The following is a 22,678-nucleotide window of genomic DNA, read 5'->3' on the forward strand; positions in this document are numbered from 1 at the left end:
GCAACGCACATAGATATTTGTCTGCAATTTCAACAATAAGTACAGAAAATCAAACCAACTGAATGAAAACCATTGAAACAATTGATAAAAGGGTTTGACCGCCAGGAAAAGTTGGTCTATTCACTTGTTCACATTACGTACTGTAAGTTCTACATGTTCTGACAACCTTATCTGCGAAGGTCTGCAAAGCTTTAGTTCTAATAGCAATAAAGAAGAATACTATACAGAGTCTGTTGTGAAGACGTGTATATTAACACACAGTACTGCACCTGGTTCTGTCAGTATTGACTGAGAGTCTCAGCCGTGACACAGAAATAGGAGACCTTCAATTAGAAGCCTTAAACAAGATCTATCTTTCCATTGCGAGAAGGAAATAAATGACTGAGCTGGAAGGAGAACTCATAGGCTTTCCCGGTATACTCGCACTCCTGCAGTAAGACAAATCCGTTATTCAGGGTGTTCTTTATAGTTACAAGTTGCCTCAAGATATTTGATTAAATCTGTGAAGTCTTACGGACTTCTTTCAAATCCTTCGGAATTACTTGACCGCAAATATTAATATATTTTTATTGGAAAAGGCATATATCTCACCAAACACTGAAAAAATATGTATCTGATATATATCCAACAACTTTGCTTCTTGTGCAAACAAACAGCCTTTGAGCTATTCTGTGCAGAACGTAGACTGCAACTGCACATACTGGGGTTTATTTACTAACGTGATCCTGACTCTTTGTCGGATTTTGCACCCAAAGTGTGTCGCACGTCCCTTGCGACACAATTTGCGACCCAAAAAGACAAAACCCTCCATTTTAAAAGAAAACCCCCGAAAAGGGGACGTGGCCACGGGATAAAGTGGGCGTGGCCCCGACAAAAGGGGAATGGCCCCGACAGTTTAAAAAAATCCCAACGTATTTACTAAGGTTTCCACAGAAAATGTGGTGGATTTGAGCTGAGGAAAGCCAAACAGATCAGAACAGTTGTAAAGAGTGCAAAATGTAGGGAAACCTTTGTAAATACCTTGGGAAAATACTAGTTCAAAACCAAAACCCACAAAGAAACCTACACTCCACTCTTAGTAAATAAACCCCACTGTCTTCAAAGTATGACCATTGCAAAGATGACAAAGGATATGAGGCTTTGTCATCTTAAGTCCTAGCATTCCTTAATCTTGGGCAAAGTTTCATTTAGTTGCCCTAGCTCATAGATGCCCTGAATAAGGAAAGTGGCTTTTTGGCACTTTCATGCTATATGACACACCACCCCCACAGCTATGCAACTACAGTACTTAAAGCGGTACTCCGGCCCTAAGACATCTTATCCCCTATACAAAGGATAGGGGAAAAGATGCCTGATCGCAGGGGTTCCACCGCTGGGGACCCCCGCAATCTTTTATGCAGCACCCCTGAGCGAACAACGCTCGGGTCTGATGAATCACGATCACGGAGCCAGAGTATAGACAGTCGCCACACCCCGTCCCATAGGCTTGCATTAAGGGGGTGGAGCGTGACGTCACATGGTGGCGGAGCCGTGACGTCACGATAGGCTGGCCTCATGATCGTAATTCGCTCCGGAGGCGGAGGATAGCGGGGTGCTGCATGAAAGATTGAGGGGGTCCCCAGCGGTGGGCTCCCACAACTAGGTATCTTATCCCCTATCCTTTGGATAGGGGATAAGATGTCTTAGGGCCGGAGTACCCCTTTAAAAGGGTACTCCAGTACAAAATTTTTTTTTAAATCAACTGGTGCCAGAAAGTTAAACAGATTTGTAAATTACTTCTATTAAAAAAATCTTAATCCTTTTTGGCACTAGTTGATTTAAAAAAATATTTTTCTTTTTCCTCCTCCCCTTCTAAAAATCATAACGCTTTCAATTTTGCACATACAGACCCATATGAGGGCTTGTTTTTTGTGTCACCAATTGTACTTTGTAATGACATTACTTATTTAATAACAAAATCTGCAGCGAAACAAAAAAAAAAAACTTATCACAATGGTCCGCTGAGCTGCAGGGATCATTTTACTTTCACTTTAGACGCCGCAATCAACTTTGATTGCGTCGTCTAAAGGTTAATGCCGGGCATTGGCCTGCTGGGTGATGCCCGCCATTAACCCTGGGTCCTGTCTGCTGATAGCAGCTGGAACCCACTGGGGATTAAAAGTGTGCTCAGCTCGTGAGCACGCTTCAAACCCCAGTAACGGTACGTCCTTCAGGCGTTAAAGACCCAAGATATTTATTTTCATTATGGGGCCATTAAAGGTGTATGTAGTGGGCTTGGGACTTCATACCGGACAGCACCCTGCTGCTTTCAGCAGCTGCAGGCCACACCATAGCCGGCATAAAGCAGGCTCTGCTGCCAGCTATTTTAACTGTTCAGACGCCGCCGTCAAAACTGACAGCGGTATTTAAACAGTAGTATGCGGCATCATTGGTGTTACGCGGGTCAAACTGGCTGTCAATAAGATGCCTTTTGAGGGCAATAGAAATGCAATTAATTAAATAAGAAATTGCATGACTGCCTATAAAATTTAAAATCACCTACCTTTTTCCATTTTTCTAATAAAAAAAAAAATCTTTGATATCTAGAAAAGAATTGTACAAACTAATACATTATAATGTTATCGAAATCACACAGTAAATGGTGTAAACTTTTTTTTGTCACATCATATACCACAAAAAATGGAAAAGAAACTGATAAAAGCTACAGATTATGGCACAAAAATTAGCCCCTATACTGCTACATAGGTGGAAAAGTAAAGTTTGTATTTCTTTGTTTTTAACTAGTAAAGCCGAATAAAAACTGTACAAATTAGCTATTACTTTAATAGTACAGGCCTGAAGAATACAATCAACGTCAATTGCAAATAGCAAATAGCATACAATTGATCTCTCTCCCCCCACAAAAAAATAAAATAAAATACATTAAAATTGCATTTTTACTAAATAAAAAAAATTGTTAAATCCCTGCTTGGTGGTCTACCAACCACCAATGTTGGCCTCCGGGGCGAGCAAGGTGGATGACCTTTACAGTTTAGAAGAATTGGTCAGCTAAGAATCTAGGAAAACATAGGGGGAGATTTATTAAAAACTGTCTAAAAGGAAAATTTACCCATATCAACCAATCAGATCGCTTCTTTAATTTCGCAGAGGCCTTGTTAAAAATGAAAGAATCGATCTGATTGGTTGCTATGGGAAACTGGGCAACTTTTTCTCTGCACAGGTTTTGATAAATCTCCCCCATAATGACTATAGTAAGGTTTGGGCCCCATAGGAAAACTATAGAATGACTTTGACCTTTACCGTTTAGGTGTAGGGCCTTGAGGATTAATCTACCGTATTGTCTCAAACCTGCCTCGCCCTCTCTTGACTTTTTCATTTTGCACTTATGCGACGTGAATCAGCTTTAACTAATTTTATTCAATCCTGCAACTCTGTTCTGTATTAAGGAGCTGCTATAAATAATAGAAATTTCCTTGCCTCTTCCCTATTCTTATTACTGGCCTCCTATCTGTTTATGTCACTATGGGACCTGTACATAGTTATGGTCTTAGACCTGATTATATTATGTGTTTTGACCCTTATGTGTTGTTTTCTTTCTGTTAGGCCTCCATTGCTAACACCTTTAATTTTGACACGTGCACGGATTTGTACTGTTTTTTGGTGGTACTGTATTGTTTGTTAAAAGTGCCCATCTGAAAGTACTGCTTCAGAAAAGACATAAACTGCAGCACAAGCCCAAGAGTATATAAATGTACAGCAACAGTTCTTCCTACCGTATTTTTCACCAAAGAAGACGCTCTGGCATATAAGACGCACACAATTTTAAAGGTGGAAAATCTAGCAAAAAAAGATTCTGAACCAAATACAATGTAAAGTATAGGACAGTGATCTTCAACCTGCGGACCTCCAGATGTTGCAAAACTACAACTTCCAGCATGCCCGGACAGCCGTTGGCTGTCCGGGCATGCCAGGAGTTGTGGTTTTGCAACATCTAGAGGTCCGCAGGTTGAAGACCACTGGTATAGGAGGTAATACTCATGTGTCCCCGCCGCTCCGGACCCCTCACCGCTGCCCTGGATGTCGCCCTCCATCGCTGTCACCGCATCCCCGGGGTGTCCCCGTCGCTCCGGAACATCTCTGCTGCTCGGGACCCTTGCTCTCCGTCGCCGTCATCACGTTGCTACGCACGCCACTCCTATTGGATGACGGGACGGCGTGACGATGTGATGACGACGAAGGAGAGTGCCGGCCATGCAGGGGATCCCGTCACGGAACAATCATTCACCGATCGGACACCGAGGAGGCAGGTAAGGTCCCTCCCGGTGTCCTGTAAGCTGTTCGGGACGCCGCAATTTCACCACGGCGGTCCCGAACAGCCCGACTGAGCAGCCGGGTTATTTTCATTTTAGCTTCAGACGTGGCAGTCAGCTTTGATTGCCGCGTCTGAAGGGTTAATATGGGGCATCACCGCGATTGGTGATGTCCTGTATTAGCCGCGGGTCCCGGCCGTTGATGGCCACAGGGACCGCCACGATATGTCAGGATTTTAATGTGTATTTGCCCTATAAGACGCACCAACTTTGTCTTATACGGCAAAAAATACGGTAAGTTACAAGCAATTATAATGGAGATAGAACGTCAACCTCCAGCTCGGCATTGAATTGTAGCTTTTATGTGCTGTAATACTTTAGCCATTTTAAAAATCAGTACTGGACTACAGAGAACACCTCCTACTTGGTGTATAAGGTAACAGAGGTCACATATTCATCTGAAACTAACTCTTCCTAATAGTAAAGCACATACTACAGTACATATACACTTGCAGTAGTACTAAAAAAAATATATATAATCTTTTTATTATTTTACTTTTTTTTTCTGTCCAGGAAAAGGTTACCCACTGTATAAACTGCAATTACTAATAAACAGAAACAGATATTCATTTTACTTACAGGAAATCTGTATAAAAAAAAAAGAATTTATATACTGTATTAAATTATATGCAAAATTGTGTTGTGATACAGTCCAAGTGAGCAGTGAACATGTTTTTGATGTAATTACATTTGACATTACTATGGGCTTCCTATGTTACAAGCTGTTTAAAATGCATTTAATGAGTCTAACATCTGTTTGATTGGGACTGCATGCTAATGTCTATGGTTTGCTGTACAACAACTACAGGAAAGTGCTGATATGTGCCGATTACTGACAACATGCTGGATAGCAGTCAGAGATTTCCTCATAAGGGTCTTGATATACTTCCTTCTATAATCTATTTACTACGTTTGATCACGAAAAGCAGAAAAGCCATAAATGGGAAGAAACAAAAGTCTACCATAAAAGCTATGCTAGGCATAATTAAACTAAAATAGCCAACATAGTAAAAAGCAAATTCATTATAATTTTACACACATTTTCTTTCTTTTTTTTCTTTCTAAAACACTTGTGTTACGACTTAAGGATGTGCACTGCGAGGAGTCACAAGTTAATTGTCTTTTCTCACCGTAAGGGTCAGGAGCTTGCCATAAGTAAGATGCGCTGGGATGTGGTCGGGCTTTGATCTCAGAGACTCTGTGTACCAGTGCTCAGCTTCAGACACCTTGTTTAACCTCATGTAGGCTTCTCCTGTTAAAAGATCAGATAAGGGTTCAACATTACTTGTATCAATTACTTCAGGCTCAAACATATTACTGTACCCAACAGGAGCGGCAGACACTCACTTATCCATCTGGAAAGTAAAGATATGGAGGGGAAAACATTGAGTCATGGAGGGAACGGTGGAAGGAAGTTCTTAAGTTCATTCTCTTTGCAGTTAATCTGAAAGGGGATACACCACATTTCGTAGTGTCTGAACTTTCTGCATTGAGCCAACCTCATTTGGGAGATTTACAATGCAAAGCAGTTTCTTTCTAGGAGTTCATATATCCCATAGGAATAGAAACTAAAGGCAAAAATAATATGAAGAATTTGAAAGTGTGTTTAAGAAATCCTTATAAAAAGAAATCCCTTATAAAAATAATAAGTAACATAACTTTATACTAAAAGTAAAACATACCTGGTCAGAATCCATTCATACAGGGTATAGTAGGAGGTATAGACACGTGACCTTTAAATCTATATTGACCTTTATTTCCCAATCTTATTATTTGTAAATGCAAGAAAAGAAAAGAGACTGCACACAGACACCTTGTGTATTACCCAAGAAGAAAAAAGCCAACAGGTCTGACATCTCTGATAGATGGCCACTCACCTCAAGTGAGTGATAAGAGCACCTATCACCCCAGTTACATATTGGGGTACTGAGAGCTTTGAGTAGCTGCTGAGCCTGGAGGGTAACAGGATGACAGGGGTAGCCGGTCCTGTAGAATATCCAATATGGTGGTGCATAAAAACCCTTGTACCTTGTGCTGCTACGTCTAGTCAAGGAAGGAGGAGAAACAACTCCAGAGATACTTCCAAACGATTTATAAAAGATTTATAAAAATAATAATAATAATAAAAAATTAAATACAGGCACAATTATGCTTTTCGTGGGTCACCACCTTAATCTGAAGAAGGGAGTGGTGACCCCTGAAACGTGTCACTGTGCTTGTATTTTATAATTTTTTTATTATTTAATATTTTGCTTGGAAGTATCTTTGGAGTAGTTTATCTTCCTTCCTTGACCAGGGTAGTTTATCCTCATTCCTTGACCAGTAGCAGCGCCAGGTACAAAGGTTTTTTTGTACCACCATATTGGTCAATTTTATTATTGCTTCAATACATCTTAAATAAATGAAGTAAGTGTAGTTAAAAATATTTTACCATTATGTGTCTATTCTATTTTGACCTATGTGCCACCATGGTTACAGACTACAAACAATCCCTCTATAGTTCCATGCTGTAGTCATAACCTCTACAGCATGTCTGCTACTTCTCACTAAGTTGTCTGTCTTCTCTCCAGGAGATCAGTCTGGTTTTGACAGTCTGGCAACCAACCCGATCCTACTCGTCTGCAGGAACAGATGAATAAAACCCTTGCATTGCCATTAACAGGTTGGGTAGTGATACTAATAACCAGCAGCAAGGCGGATCACATTACAAAAAAAATAAGAAAAAGGTATACATGAACCAGAAAAAAATGATTTATGTGTTTATAGGTAAAAGATTACGAGTCAGAGACACTTCAAAAACAACACAAGCTTTATGGTCAATTGTTACATTTCCTCCGAGAGAGCAATTTCAAAAACAACAATGAAATTATTTAGAATGCTTCCAGATCACATTCTCCAGAGGATTTGTATTGGCAAAAATATTTTGTTAATTTGCTATGATTGATGGAGAAAGGAATTATTTTCCTCTGGAACATGCACAAGCTTTGGAGATTTAGAGCTAGATTTACAAATGGGAAGTTGGCTCACAATTGAAACCCCCCCCCCCCACACACACACATACAAAAAAAAATAAAAAACAGTAAAATCATGTACGATTTTACTGGAAGAAAACTAGACAAAAAAAGTGAATTAAGCAGCACAGCTGAAATGTCTGGATGGATTTCTCTACATTTCTGCTTGGTTCCAACATTTAACTCCGTAAAGACAAACCACAAAGGCCATCATTTCTTTTTCTTTTTAAGGCTAGGTTCATGCTGAATTCATGCAGTGCATCCCAGGTATAGGCCGCCTCCCTGTTAAAAAAGGGATGCCAATATATAAAGTCAAACACTGCAGCAGGCATTTTAATGTCCCAAATGTAGTCAGCAGGTACTATATTTGGGCCACTTCCCACACTCAACAGTGCAGCAAACCATGTTATTGAATCCAGTTAAATAAACGCATATGTGTAGGAAATAGCCCGAATGTAGTAGCTTGCCAACTATAAGTCCTTAAAATAAATATATGTAGGCATCACCTTTTTAGTGGCATTATGATGTACACTTGAGATGTTCTGCATTAAAGGGATACTCCAGTGGAAAACATTTTTTTTAAATGAACTGGTGCCAGAAAGTTAAACAGATTTGTAAATTAGTTCTTTAAAAAAATCTTAATCCTTCCAGTACTTATCAGCTGCTGTATACTACAGAGGAAATTATTTTCTTTTTGAATTTCTTTTCTGTCTGTTCACAGTGCTCTCTGCTGACACCTCTGTCTGTGTCAGGAACTCTCCAGAGCAACATAGGTTTGCTATGGGGATTTTCTCCTTCTCTGGACAGTTCCTGAAAATAATTTCCTCTATAGTATACAGCTGATAAAGTACTGAAAGGATTATTATTATTATTTTTTTTAATAGAAGTAATTAACAAATTTGTTTAACATTCTGGAGCCAGTTGACTTAAAAAGACCTAAAAAAAAATATGTTTTCCATCGGAGTAACCCTTTAGCACCTAAAACCTAGCTTTATTTGTACCTTTTACCATAGGCTGACTGTTTCTCACTACTGATCCATGAGGGAACCTAGAAACAAGTGGCCCTTTCCACTACCACAGGAACAATTAAGTATTGCACATTTTCCATTGAAATGAATTTGTATAATGCAAAAACATGCAGGGTTCCCAAAGCAAGAGCCAATAAGACCCCCTTAAATTACTCTGAACTCACTAATAGGTGATAGAAATTCAATTAAGTTACTGTTAAGTTTTAGGATTTAAAAACAAATCTTCCAACTGTAAAAATTATAAAAGTCAAATTTATTGATTATGTAATAAGGACGGGGCTCTGAGAAGCTCATCCCAATCTATGTGTGTGCTTATCATAGTCAATATATAACAATACTGCTGGGAGTAGGGAAAAAAAAGTCAGACCCTACTGGTATTTAAACAAAATGCACCAGCAATGGCTTATGTGATTTACCGGATTTCTGTTCTATACAACAGTAGGCATCAGAATGTGTTTACATAAGATTAAAATGAAACAGAGGCAATTTTGCATATGAATATCTTTATCTGTACAAAAAATATTGTAAAATGTATTTGACACTCTCATAGGAATGCTATAGTCTTGCTAAAAAATCTCAAAAGATTACCATATTTATCGGGGTATAACACGCATCGGCCTATAACACGCACCCTCATTTTCCCAAGGAAATTTGGGTAAAAATTTTTTTTTTTACCCAAATATCCTTGTTAAAATGAGGGTGCCTGTGTGTGTGTGTGTATACCTCGATAAACTGTTTCTGCCACTGCCCAATTCCCTCCCCCATCCCCGATTTTATAGTTTCCTGTCCCTGGGGACCGCGCTCCTCCAGGCTCCGGTGGCATCCATAGCTGTCACCGAGTGCCGCGCCACTGACAGTGACGTTGTGTTGAGGACGTCACTCATCATTGCGCAGTGCACAGCAACAGTGCAGGATGGGACGCCGCCAGAGATTGAAGGAGCGCGGTCCCCAGGAACAGGCAACTATAAAACCGGGGATGGGGGAGGGAATCGGGTAGCGGCACCTGGACTCTGGCCCCACAGAAGCCGCTGCAGTTTATTGATTTAAAGCATCCGCTTTAAATCATTGAACTGCAGTGGCTCCTGCAGGGTCAGAAACAGTTTATCGGCTTATAACACGCAGATAGACTTTAGACTAAGAATGTGAGCATTAAAAATGCGTGTTACACGTTGATGAATACAGGTATCTGTATTATATACTTTATTAGTGTTACGCCTAGCGCTCCGGGTCCCCGCTCCTCCCCGGAGCGCTTACGGCGTCTCTCTCTCCGCAGCGCCCCGGTCGGTCCCGCTGACCGGGAGCGCTGCACTGTCATGGCCGTCGGGGATGCGATTCGCACAGCGGGACGCGCCCGCTCGCGAATCGCATCCCAGGTCACTTACCCGTTCCCGTCCCCTGCTGTCATGTGCTGGCGCGCGCGGCTCCGCTCTCTAGGGCGCGCGCGCGCCAGCTCCCTGAGACTTAAAGGGCAAGTGCACCAATGATTGGTGGCTGGTCCAATTAGCTTAATTGGCTTCCACCTGCTCCCAGACTATATCTGATCTCTGCCCCTGCACTCCCCTGCCGGATCTTGTTGCCTTAGAGCCTAGTGAAAGCGTTACTGTGTTTGTCCATACTGTGTACTTGACCTCCTGCTATTACCTTATTGACTACGATCCTTGCTGCCTGCCCCGACCTTCTGCTACGTCCGACCTTGCTTCTGTCTACTCCCTTGTACCGTGCCTATCTTCAGCAGTCAGAGAGGTTGAGCCGTTGCTAGTGGATACGACCTGGTCACTACCGCCGCAGCAAGACCATCCCGCTTTGCGGCGGGCTCTGGTGAACACCAGTAGTGACTTAGAACCGGTCCACTAGCACGGTCCACGCCAATCCCTCTCTGGCACAGAGGATCCACCTCCTGCCAGCCGGCATCGTGACAGTTGACCGGGAGCGCTGCACTGTCATGATACCGGCTGGCAGGAGGTGGATCCTCTGTGCCAGAGAGGGATTGGCGTGGACCGTGCTAGTGGACCGGTTCTAAGTCACTACTGGTGTTCACCAGAGCCCGCCGCAAAGCGGGATGGTCTTGCTGCGGCGGTAGTGACCAGGTCGTATCCACTAGCAACGGCTCAACCTCTCTGACTGCTGAAGATAGGCACGGTACAAGGAAGTAGACAGAAGCAAGGTCGGACGTAGCAGAAGGTCGGGGCAGGCAGCAAGGATCGTAGTCAATAAGGTAATAGCAGGAGGTCAAGTACACAGTATGGACAAACACAGTAACGCTTTCACTAGGCTCTAAGGCAACAAGATCCGGCAGGGGAGTGCAGGGGCAGAGATCAGATATAGTCTGGGAGCAGGTGGAAGCCAATTAAGCTAATTGGACCAGGCACCAATCATTGGTGCACTGGCCCTTTAAGTCTCAGGGAGCTGGCGCGCGCGCGCCCTAGAGAGCGGAGCCGCGCGCGCCAGCACATGACAGCAGGGGACGGGAACGGGTAAGTGACCTGGGATGCGATTCGCGAGCGGGCGCGTCCCGCTGTGCGAATCGCATCCCCGACGGCCATGACAGTGCAGCGCTCCCGGTCAGCGGGACCGACCGGGGCGCTGCGGAGAGAGAGACGCCGTAAGCGCTCCGGGGAGGAGCGGGGACCCGGAGCGCTAGGCGTAACAATTAGCCACTGTTTCTTTTGTAATGCACATTGACATACAATTGGGGGGGGGGGGGGGCATTTATCAAAGGATTTAGACTGTTTTTCCCATCTAAAATTGTCACACAGAAAGTCACAGTCTAAATACGTGCGATATAGGATTTTTAGTACATGATGCATTCTAGGCTACTTTAGATGGAAAAATGCATTGGTGCTGAATTTATCAACTGCGACTTTTCAGTGAAAATTCGCATGGGGCGAAAATACGCTGAAATGTCAGACCATGCTGGAGCAGGTTTAAATACAGTCTAAACCATAGATCCTGAAGTCCGTGTGCAGAATTTATGAAGAGCCCTGCGTCTTTTCATAAATTAGGCACACACTAGAACAGCCTAACCCTCTGTAGTTTGGTCTATATCGATGCAGGACAGCTTTGATATATCTCCCCCCCCCCCCCCCCCAATATGTCAGAAATGTGTTATTGAAGGTGTTAAATGCACAAAGAGGTTGTTTTTATACACAATCTATGAGAAAACTAAATGGTTGCATGCAGCATTATATGCTATAGTACTAGGATACTATCTCCTAGAAGCATTGTCTCATGGAGGCACTATATGGCAGAATAAAAGGTGAGTCCTTAGCTCTAAAGAGAAAAGTTTAGATTCAGGCTTGGTCTATATGTACACTTGTGTGTGATTTGTCTTCTCGACCGGTAAAATTTTCTTTAGCTGATTTGACTAAAGTCAATCAATGCTGCCTGTACCATCTGGGCAGTTCAGAGTGGTTTGTGAGCCTGAAAAACACTTATGTCCTTCAAATTCATCCGATTACCCTTTGGTGTGGATACAAAGAAAAAAAAAAACACTTCACCTGGCAGAGTTTCATAGTCCACTGCACTTACAGTAAAGAATGCCTTTGTGTTGGTTTTCTGCTTCAATAATTGATCTTCTGCTGCTTCTATTATATTTGGCGGCTTATAGAAAACCCCTATCAGTACTTTATTATTTTTACCTCCACATACTTCTACCCATAGGGACTCCACAAAATCATAACACATTTCTTCCCACAGTGTGGCCTTTGGACAGGACTTTACCTAAAGGCTAATCTCTCCCCCATTTCAATTTTCCTTTCTGAATAAACTGTAACCCAGATTGTTAAATGTCCCGTTATCGTCCAGCCTGACTCCATTATTTCTACCATGTCATATTTTTCCTTTGACATTGTCAGGCCCAAGGCCTGATTATTAAAATCCTATATGTGTATTATAAATTATAACTGTGTGTGAGGTATTATCCAAGACCTGGGGGTTAGAGGTCATTCAGACTGTGGGTTTGTGTATTGCATTTTATTGGGGGTCTGGCTGTTTGTTTGTATCTCCTTTGAAGTCAGAGGCTCTTTTGGAAGCAGCAGGATGTAAGGGGCACTCTGGTCCCATCATATAATCAACCAGCTAAGAGGGCCAGGGACAGAGGTGCCCCCCTGGTGGGATCAGAGGGGAGGGGGGAATGGAGTCTCCCTCCAAAAAGGCAGATATATAATATTTAATAATGCTAGACTCAGGGTGTTCAATGCTGTTCAACAAGCTGACAAGACCATCCTAAGAACAGCTGGAACTCACTCTCATGGAATGCTATATTATCATGCTGTAAGAACTTCATCTTTTGTTTTCTGAACTTGCCTTGCCAAACTCTTTTATATATTTTTGTAACTGTATGTCATTTGTTTATTTTTATGCATAGCACTGTGATACCTTTTATCAGATTAAATGTTTAATTAATCAGCTCTGGTCTTTGATCTCTAAATATATGAGCTCACCTTTCTGAAGGCAGCTCTGGTGGAAACACGTTTATCTAAGGGTTGATTTAGTGACTTGCTGGGACTAGTAGTGGATACCCAGAGGTCTGGCGGCTTTAACCCTTGCACCATCACACTCTCTCTAATGTCTTGGCTGGACCGATAGGGTGTGATTGTGACAGACATCATCAAGTCCAGTCCAGTTTATGTGAGGACAGCAATGTATTTGTTTACCTGACTCCACACAAGTTATCTTTCACGACACTACACCAAATAAAAATCAGATGAGACACAATATTCTCACATTCTTTTTTCTAGGCTTTGGTCTTGAAGAGATATTTCAGCATGATGCTTTAGTCTACTATAAAATCCTAATATCCAATGTCTGTTGGATCCCAAGGATGGTTAAGACTTGCTGACAGTATTTGCTTCAGTGAGTGCATATACAAAAATGTACAAAAAATAATAAGCAGAACATATAAAGAGGTTGTCTCATTAACTATAATGGCCAGAGCCAGCACCTACTCTGGAAAAGGCAAAGCAGCTCAACACTTTCCTAAAACCGATGCCACTTTGTTCTTGCCCAGTGGTCTCAAAACTGTGAACCTTCACCCAGCAAACTTGGACAGCCAACACATGCTGGGTGTTGTAATTTTGCAACATCTACAGTTTAAAGATCACTATTCTAGCCATTGGTAAGGCAATATGCCATCAATGTCTAACCTTGTATCGTTCACCTCGATAGAAACAACTGCAGGGTTAAAATTAAGACTGGGGCAGAAAATCCCATTGGGAGGGATAATAAATTGGATAGTATGACTGACCGGAGCCAAATTTGAAGGTCTAAGCGCTGTCATATTTGAGCAAATCTAAATTTACAACATAATTAGCCAACCAAATCATTAAAGGGTTTGCAGAAACTGTTCTAGATAAACACATTGTGAGTCATACAGTCGAGAGGAAGGAGGCAAGTCCCTGAACGTCAACATGTAACCGCTGACAACAAATGTCATTATCAAAGTCCTTAAAATGTTATCAGCATGGCACAGGACACAAGCATAGAAAGGAAAACATCCTTGTAGGTTCCAGAAATGATTATTTCCAAGCGTACCTTTCATTCAGGTTTTTATCACAAAAATATAGGAGAAATATTAGTTGTCTCAAGTGTTGTTTACGACATCAAAGGTCTATACAATGGCAAGTTATAAAGTAAAAAAAAAAAGCAGAGACAAATGGAAGAGCATAGGGAACATTTCTCCGGCTATAACAACTCTGCTCATGCTGGGATAAACATACTGTAACCAGGTGAAGACTGAAACCAGCGGCTAAAGCTATATTAGCCGCTAGAGCAATTTGTCAATTTTACTTCTAGACGGAATTTATGATTGCATTGTTCCCGCTCCGGAGAGACTGCAAATAACATCTCTGCACAGAATGCTAGTATTCTCTCTATTTACCAGAGTTTGTTTAATCTTTTAACTGCCTGGTCATCCCTGATTTATAGGGAACTAACATTAAACTATGCTGCGGAAAACGACGAGTGAGAAGCCCAGAAACTTAGATGAAACCTTCTTCCCAATTGTTCTGCAGCCACAATGACTTTGGCCGCTTGTTCCTGTAGGCTTAGCTAAAATAATTAGAATACCAAAAAGTGAATTCCCACCAGTAACAAAACAAAGCCAAAACTCTCTCAGCTTTGCTAGACACCAAAGGACACTCAATGTATGGAAAGCAGTTTAACCTTTGTTGTACGGTCAGATCGGAGTACCTCTAATTAGTTCTATTGAGACATTAATGTGCCTACAGGACTGAGCCTTCAAGCCATGCTACATGTGGCCATTGATATCTAGACAAGTTAATTAGGGTCTGACAGAGACTTGTGTGTAACGTGCTGGATGTTACATGAGTAACACAAAACTCCCATCAATAAGGTAATTTCACGTAATGACTTTCAATACCTCACGTCTTGTGTCCTGTTACGTTTCCACACACCACAAGTTTTTACAATCACCAATAACAGATAACACCACAGGATTGCTGAATATGCAGAACTTAGGTTTACATTATGTCTAAATTGTATGTAAGAGACAGAGGTCAGCACAACCCAATCTTACATTTAAAAGCTCCAGGGCAATGCCATAAGGCAAGAACAGTCAGCGACGGGTGCTCAATCTGCTATATAATGAACAAAACCAAAAGTAACATAGAAACATAGAATGTGTCGGCAGATAAGAACCATTTGGCCCATCTAGTCTGCCCAATAATCTGAATACTATGAATAGTCCCTGGCCCTATCTTATATGAAGGATAGTCTTATGCTTATCCCATGCATGTTTAAACTCCTTCACTGTATTTACAGCGACCACTTCTGCAGGAAGGCTATTCCATGCATCCACTACTCTATCAGTAAATAAATATTTCCTGGTATTACTGAATAAACCTTTGTCCCTCTAATATAAAACTATGTCCTCTTGTGGTAGTTTTTCTTCTTTTAAATATACTCTCCTCCTTTATTGTGTTGATTCTACTTATGAATTTAAAAGTCTATATCATATCCCCTTTGTCTCATCCTTCTTCAAACCTATACTATAAGGTCCCTTAATCTTTCCTGTTCTGTTTTATCCTGCAATCCATGTACTAGTACACCGGTGGAATTTTTTTTTTTTTTTCGGTGAGTGCTCCTCATTATAGTTTATGACTTTTAGCAGTGGAAAGAGGGAGGAGCACAGTACTGGAAACAGTATCTCCAGAAGGATATAGAAACTTTAGACAGAGTTCAGAAAAGAGCTACTTAAAGGGGTACTCCGGCAGAAAACTATTTTTTTTTTCCAATCAACTGGTGCCAGAAAGTTAAACAGATTTGTAAATTACCTCTATTTAAAAAAACCTGAATCCTTCCAGTACTTATCAGCTGCTGTATGCCCCACAGGAAGTTGTATAGTTCTTTTCAGGCTGACCACAGTGCTCTCTACGGACACCTCTGTCCATATCAGGAACTTTCCAGAGCAGGAGAGGTTTGCTATGGGGATTTGCTCTTGATCTGGACAGTACCTGACATGGACAGAGGTGTCAGCAGAGAGCACTGTCGTCAGACAGAAAATATCCATACAACTTCCTGTGCAGCATACAGCAGTGGATAAGTACTGGAAGGACTAAGATTTTTGAATAGAAGTAATTTACAAATCTGTATAACTTTCTGGCACCAGTTGATTAGAAAAAAATAGTTTTCCACCGGGGTACCCCTTTAAGTAGCTCTTCTCTGAACTTTGTCTAAAGTATCTATATCTTTCTGGAGATATGGCCTCCAATACTGCGCACAATACTCCAAGTGAGGTCTCACCAGTGTTCTGTACAGCGACATGAGCAGCTCCCTCTTTCTACTGTTAAAAGTCATAAAGCATCATGGGGGGCACTCACCACATCTTGTTTTCAACTGAGTTTATTTAGAAAATACAGTTTCAAATACAGCATAATCGGATGAGGGGGCACCCGATCATGCTATATTTTAACTGTACGGTCATGCTGTATTTTAACTGTACTAGAAATAAACTGTTGAACACGAGATTGGGTGAGTGCCCCTCATTATACTTCATGACTTTACTTTATATCTGTGGAATATACCTGTAGAACAATATATTGCAGGTTTACGATACCATTGGATATACATAAGCTGTTTGTGTGGCATCGGATAAGCTAAGAAAGAAATATCAGAACAACGCAAATAGCAGATTGTAATCTCGGATTTTTACTTCTCATTATAACCTGGGTAGCTCCTGCCACACTCTCTGCATGCCTCCATCTCCAAGTTAATTGGCGCTCTCTATCTGATGCCACATCATATTTATTTTGTGCAATTCTTAAAAATAATAAGTTTGAGGTACTTTTCTCAAAATGTATGCTGCATCAGCAATGCCGTATTTCAGAGTTGAGGTGGACAATATTCCAAGGGGATGGTTTATGGTAGTCTTTCCGAAAAGAATAGTGCAAACAGAGAGTAATGACCACGAATTCTAAGCCCTCATTGCACAGATGGACTTTAATTGAGAGGAATGTCATTGTTGTCCAAGCAAAATGTCATTATGATAAGCAGTTAAAGCTATATTAACAGATAGTGCTACCAATAATACTACAATGGTTACATTTTACAGTGGTACAATTCCTCATGATCATTCATTGATAATTTTTATAAAAATAAATACTCATTAAAATTGCTAGAAAAGAAATGAACTATAATGGTAAAGGGCCATTTAATTGGGTAAAAGGGGTATTACGACATTTGGATAAAGATATGTTGCTGGAGCAGTAAAAATTGGGAAAAAAAGCCATACTTGCAATACCTCGGTCACCCCACAACTATAGTTCTTCTCCTTTCATTCCCTTCAATGCTTCTGTCTTCTTGCTGCTTTTAAAAGGAGATCTCCGAGATTTAGCAACTTATCCCCTATGCGACCGCTGGGCCCCCCCACAATCCGACCATTGGGGCCCCCCGCAATCTCCCGTATGGGGCCCATGCTCTCTGCATGATAGGGGCGTGTTGACCACTGCACAAAGCTGCGCCTGACACGCCCCCTCCATACAGCTCTATGGGAGAGCTGAAGTGCTCTCGTCAATCTTTGGCTCTACTATAGAACTGCATGGAGGAGGCGTGTTGGCCGCAGCTTCGTGCTGTGGTCAAAAATGCTTGTTGCTCCATACGGAAGAACGCGGGGCCCCCAGCGATCTGACACATATTCCCTATTCTTAGGATAAGGAATAAGTTGTTACAGTACATTCCGGAGTTCTCCTTTAAGAGGAGTGTTCGGTGTAGAATCTGCCCCTAAGCCAATCACTGACCTAGACAGGACAAACCCTGTGTTCAGTGATTGGCTGAGTGGGCAGTCCTGCATTGAGCACCCTTCTCAGAAGCAGGATGAAGGCTGAAGAGTTAATGGGCCAGAAATATAAGAATGGGAGAGGCAAGGGGAGATGGGCAGGTAAGGTATGTTTTTTTGTAGTTTTTTTTTTACAGGCCCAAAGAACATATTATCCATATGCCAGAATATCCCTTTAAGTCACTTGTATACATTGCTACAGCCCTCAGTAAAGCATCATTAAATGTAAAAATTCCTCTCTAGCTTGATACTATTTTGCCTCATTGCAGTCAAATCCATGAAAAAAAGACAAACTGGACCCCACAACTTGGACACAACCAAACTCTGGATTATAGCCTGTTTCAGGAAAATAAGAAACATCTAAGATGTTGATCCACTGGTTTAAATGATGACAGACCTGCTTTTCGCGATTTAAATAGGTTGTCAACCAGATAAAATGGTAGATTAGGACATCCTGTTCTTTTTCTAGCAGTTGTGTCACATTCAAGTGAATGAGACAGTTGCAGTACATAGCGCATCTGCTAGGAAAACTATAGTGTGGGCCATAGTACAAACGCATGGAAACAATGACGTTTGCGGCACTCTCATTGAGTGTCACGGCATTCTCAAGCAGCGGATTGGCAAGGGGATGCCAGCAGCTGGAAGCCCACAGGTTTTATTTTGAGGACAGGCCATCAAAATCCTGATTACCCTGTTCACTACTCATGATCTCAGATATATTTCTTGGATATGATCCACATACATCAAAAACACCACCATACAAACATCAGCCTACCATAAACTTACAGGTAATTTAAGATGGAACAGCTTCCATCTAAGACATATGAAGAAGCCAAGTATCTACAACCATCCTCTGAGATACATTTGGATCTGTTTTCAATGCGAAACAAATTCTCACACTAAGGATACCCATCCCCTGGTTATTGATGAAAAGATCCACAGAGCCTTAAGGATTTCGAAGAACAGAAGAAAGATAACAGCAGTATACCCTTAAAGGGGTACTCCGCCCCTAGACATCTTATCCCCTATTCAAAGAATAGGGGATAAGATGTATGATCGTGGGGGTCCCGCTGCTGGGACCCCCCCGCGATCTTTGCTGCGGAACCCCAGACATCCAGTGCACAGAGCGAACTTTGCTCTGTGCCGGATGACTGGTGATGCGGGGCTTGTAACGTCCTGCCCCGCTCCTGACATCACGGCCATGCTCCCTCAATGCAAGTCTATGGGAGGGGACGTGACAGCCGTGACTTGCATTAAGAGGGCGAGGCCATGACATCACGAACGGGGCGCGGCTGTGACGTCACGAGCCTCCGGCGCTACACCTAACGCTCTAAATGAACATCGGGTGCAGCAGGGAGATCACGGGGGTCCTTGGGATAGGGGATAGGATGTCTAGGGGTGGAGTACCCCTTTAAGGCCCTATAACATGGGGTGATATCACCCTGTATAATAGAGCCAGCCAGTGTTCTGCCGATGAATGAGCAAAAGCTTGCTTATCAGCTGGTCATTGACCGCAGATCTTCTTGTGTAATGCGGCTAATAAGTGATGGCACCATCTGGGTCTCTTCGACGAGAAACAACACCCTCCTTCACAGTGAATGCAAATATGTTGTGTCATGTAGCCATTCATTTGTAAATCTGCCTGATAAAGAGATCCTCTGTGTTCCAAAAACACTTCTAAAACACTTTGTTTTTCTTATTTAATACTATTTGACATACCATAGATTTTCCTGGGTAATACAACACCACGTTATTTTTTGCTTTATTTGTGTCGGAAGAAATCAGCCATTTTTCTCCAGCTCCAGAACATTGGTGGAAACCTGTAAAATCCCTTTCCCACTACAGAGTGTACTATAGTAGACCACATGCCAAGATTCGTGCCCTTATATTGAAGCACAGCCCATTGAGTCATCTGCCAAGTGAAAATGGATGGAAACAGGAGGAAATTAAAACATTTTAGAGTTCCATTAAATTGCCTTATTTATTTTTATATGTGCCAGGACTGGTAACAAATCATTTGTAAATCTGTTAAAATAGTGACCTTTTTCCAGTATTCGTGGTATCTGGAAGGAAAATAAAATGAGATGTCTATAATTTTTCTTTAGAAGTAGGGAAGGGGAGATTTTCAGACGATCACTAGTTCTGGAGGTAAATACATGTTCTCTTTTATGCACTGCTCTCCTTTATGACTCGTCAAAACTCATCTCATTCTATGGTACACCACAAAAGTCGCTCCTTCAAGTTACTTAACCATTTGCTCCCCCTCTTTATTACCTGCTCCTAGCTGCTAGGGACTTCTCCCCTAACCTTGACACACCTTCCACTAATAATTCCTGTATGCCTTCTCCTATCAGTTATGTTTCCTCATGTATAGAAGAAACTTTGCTTTCCTATAGTCTCGATCTGTGTGTAATAAACTTGCCGATATTCAGGACCTCAGACTCTCTTGTCTACTTTCTCTCAAAGTAGTAATTTCTCTCTAATCTACCTCCTGGGTCACCTCTAAACCTTCTGGATCATTTTGCCAGCTAGCTTCCTCATTTCCTTTCCACCAGAATACCTACACTCATCATCATTGATTGTAAGATCCCCATTGACACCCCCAATATCTTCATTTGCCTATAGACCTAGCCCTTTCACAGTTTACTGACTCGTTCACACACAAGGACGAGAATAGGCTGGATTATGTCTTCTCTAGACTTTGCATCTTCTTCTCCAGTTACTATGATGTTTCCCCCCTGTGCCAGGCAATAAACTGGTGACCCATTTAGTCCAGAATACAGTACAAAACTCTCACCCACAAAGCTTTCCACAGTGATGCACCACCCTACATCCCCTCCGTCATCTCTGTCTACCATCCTACACCTGCTCTTCGCTCTGTGAATGACTTACAACTAACATATTCTATAATCTGCATCTATCACTCCCAACTCTAAGACTTTGCTTGTGCTGCACAAGTTTTCTTTGAACGCAATACCGCAAACTCTCAGACCAAACAACCAAAGTTTTAAATGTGCCCGAAAGATACATTTCTTCAAGCAGGCCTATAAGGCAGTGCCTTTCTATGCTCTTTAAACTCTCAGGAGATTGGCTGGTGACTGGTTATACCAACCTTTTTATTTATTTATAAAACATGGCTGGACCATTGATCACACAAATCACCTTCTACCTTTTGTCTCAACCCTATTTCTCATAGTTTGTAAGCTCTCGCGAGCAGGGCCCTCCCTCCTTTTGTTTAACTATTTAGTGTGTATTATTATAATGTCTAATTTTGTCTTTATTTGTACACTTAAAAACTGTGAAGTTCTGCATAACTTGATGGTGATAAATATATATATATATATATATATATATATATATATATATATTATCACTATTCCTGTTCTTTTCAATACATGGAGAAAGATAAGAATCTGTATTTTAATGTCACTATTTCAGAAACGATTATATTGGCACTGAACTGCGATTTTATAGAAAGTACAATTGGTACTACATTTGACACACTATAAACTCAGTTGAGTAAAAGAGTGGATCAGAGATTGTTATTACAACCGTAACCATCATTATTTCCTAATTCACATTACATATAGCTAAAGTATTTTTGGTTATAGAAATATGTAACTTAATAATAAAAATTGCCAAAAATGTAGTTTTATTTCACAACTCTTAAATAGGGGATGGATAATTAACCAGTATTTTTAGGCTCACGTTATAGAGTTGAGTCTACAGGGCCTGTTACTTCTCTGAGTTAGGATAATGAAGTACTAGGATTACCAGCAGTCCTTTAAAGACTTATCAAGACTAAGGGGCCCAGGAGTAGAAGAATCCACGTATTCTCTGCTACTTATATCAGAATGTTTATTTGGGAATTACGTAGAAAAAGTTTTTTTTTTTTTTTTTTCTGGCACATTTCATTCTAAAATGCAGTGGCCCTTTAAGGAAATTGGCTGTTTACAAAAAGAAAATGTTGTATAAACCCCATTAAAGCGGTACTCCGGTGGAAAACTTTTTTTTTTAAATGAACTGGTGCCAGAAAGTTAACCAGATTTGTAAATTACTTCAAATTAAAAAAATCTTAATCCTTTAAGTACTTTTTAGCAGGAAAATCTTTATTTTTTGAATTTCTTTTTTGTGTTGTCCACAGTGCTCTCTGCTGACACCTGATGCCCGTATCAGGAACTGTTTAGAGCAGGAGAAAATCCCCATAGCAAACCTATGATACTCTGGACAGTACCTGACAGGGACAGAGGTGTCAGCAAAGAGCACTGGGGACAACACAAAAAAGAAATTCAAAAAGTAAAAGAATTTGCTCTGCAGCATACAGCTGCTAAAAAGTACCAAAAGGATTAAGATTTTTTTTTTATAGAAGTAATTTAACTTTCTGGCACCAGTTCATTTAAAAAAAATAAAATAAAAGTTTTCCACTGGTGTGCCCCTTTAACTCTATAAATGGCCCTAAAAAGTAAATAAAATCTACCATAAATGTTATACAAATTCTGTACACTACACTTCATAAGAGAAGGGGAAGCTGTAAGAAGCTTTAAGAAAATAAAAATGTTATGATTTTAAACTAGATTAGAGACAAAGACGGATCACTCAATTGTGGAAAGCTAAAAAATTAAGATGTGCCCCCACATTCCAGTTATAAAATAACAGCATTACGCTAGAAGACTTACATTTTCGCACCACTAAAGGCATAGAATCACTAATTACAGTAACAGGTGGCCCCATGTGGTTTTACATGCAATGTAATACAATAAACCGTACGGTATCAAGTTTCCAGGAAAGGAAAAGACATCTAAACCTGAACTTGATCCTTAAGCAATCTTTAATTTTGGCATTAAGAGGCAGAAACTCCCATAGGGATCATTACATCTTTTGACCCAAAGTTTTAATTGAAACTTTAAACAAAATATATTTCTTTCCTAATACATCTGAGCTAACGCTAACTTTCCTGGTACACGCTGTAATGCCAGA

At 41.1% G+C, this 22,678-nt stretch overlaps 1 protein-coding gene across 4 annotated transcripts in view; it reads right to left on the bottom strand.

The window, feature by feature from the left end:
* The window catches only part of TMTC2 (transmembrane O-mannosyltransferase targeting cadherins 2), a 310,935-nt gene that overhangs the window by 68,456 nt on the left and 219,801 nt on the right, over window positions 1–22,678 (bottom strand). For all 4 annotated transcript variants that reach the window (XM_056574417.1, XM_056574419.1, XM_056574416.1 and 1 more), the window contains one exon: window positions 5,501–5,622. In XM_056574417.1, the coding sequence (XP_056430392.1) occupies window positions 5,501–5,622 (122 nt within the window). The remainder of the gene's footprint in view (window positions 1–5,500; window positions 5,623–22,678) is intronic.

Source organism: Hyla sarda, chromosome 4, assembly GCF_029499605.1.
Source record: "Hyla sarda isolate aHylSar1 chromosome 4, aHylSar1.hap1, whole genome shotgun sequence".
NCBI classification, from domain to species: Eukaryota; Metazoa; Chordata; class Amphibia; order Anura; family Hylidae; genus Hyla; species Hyla sarda.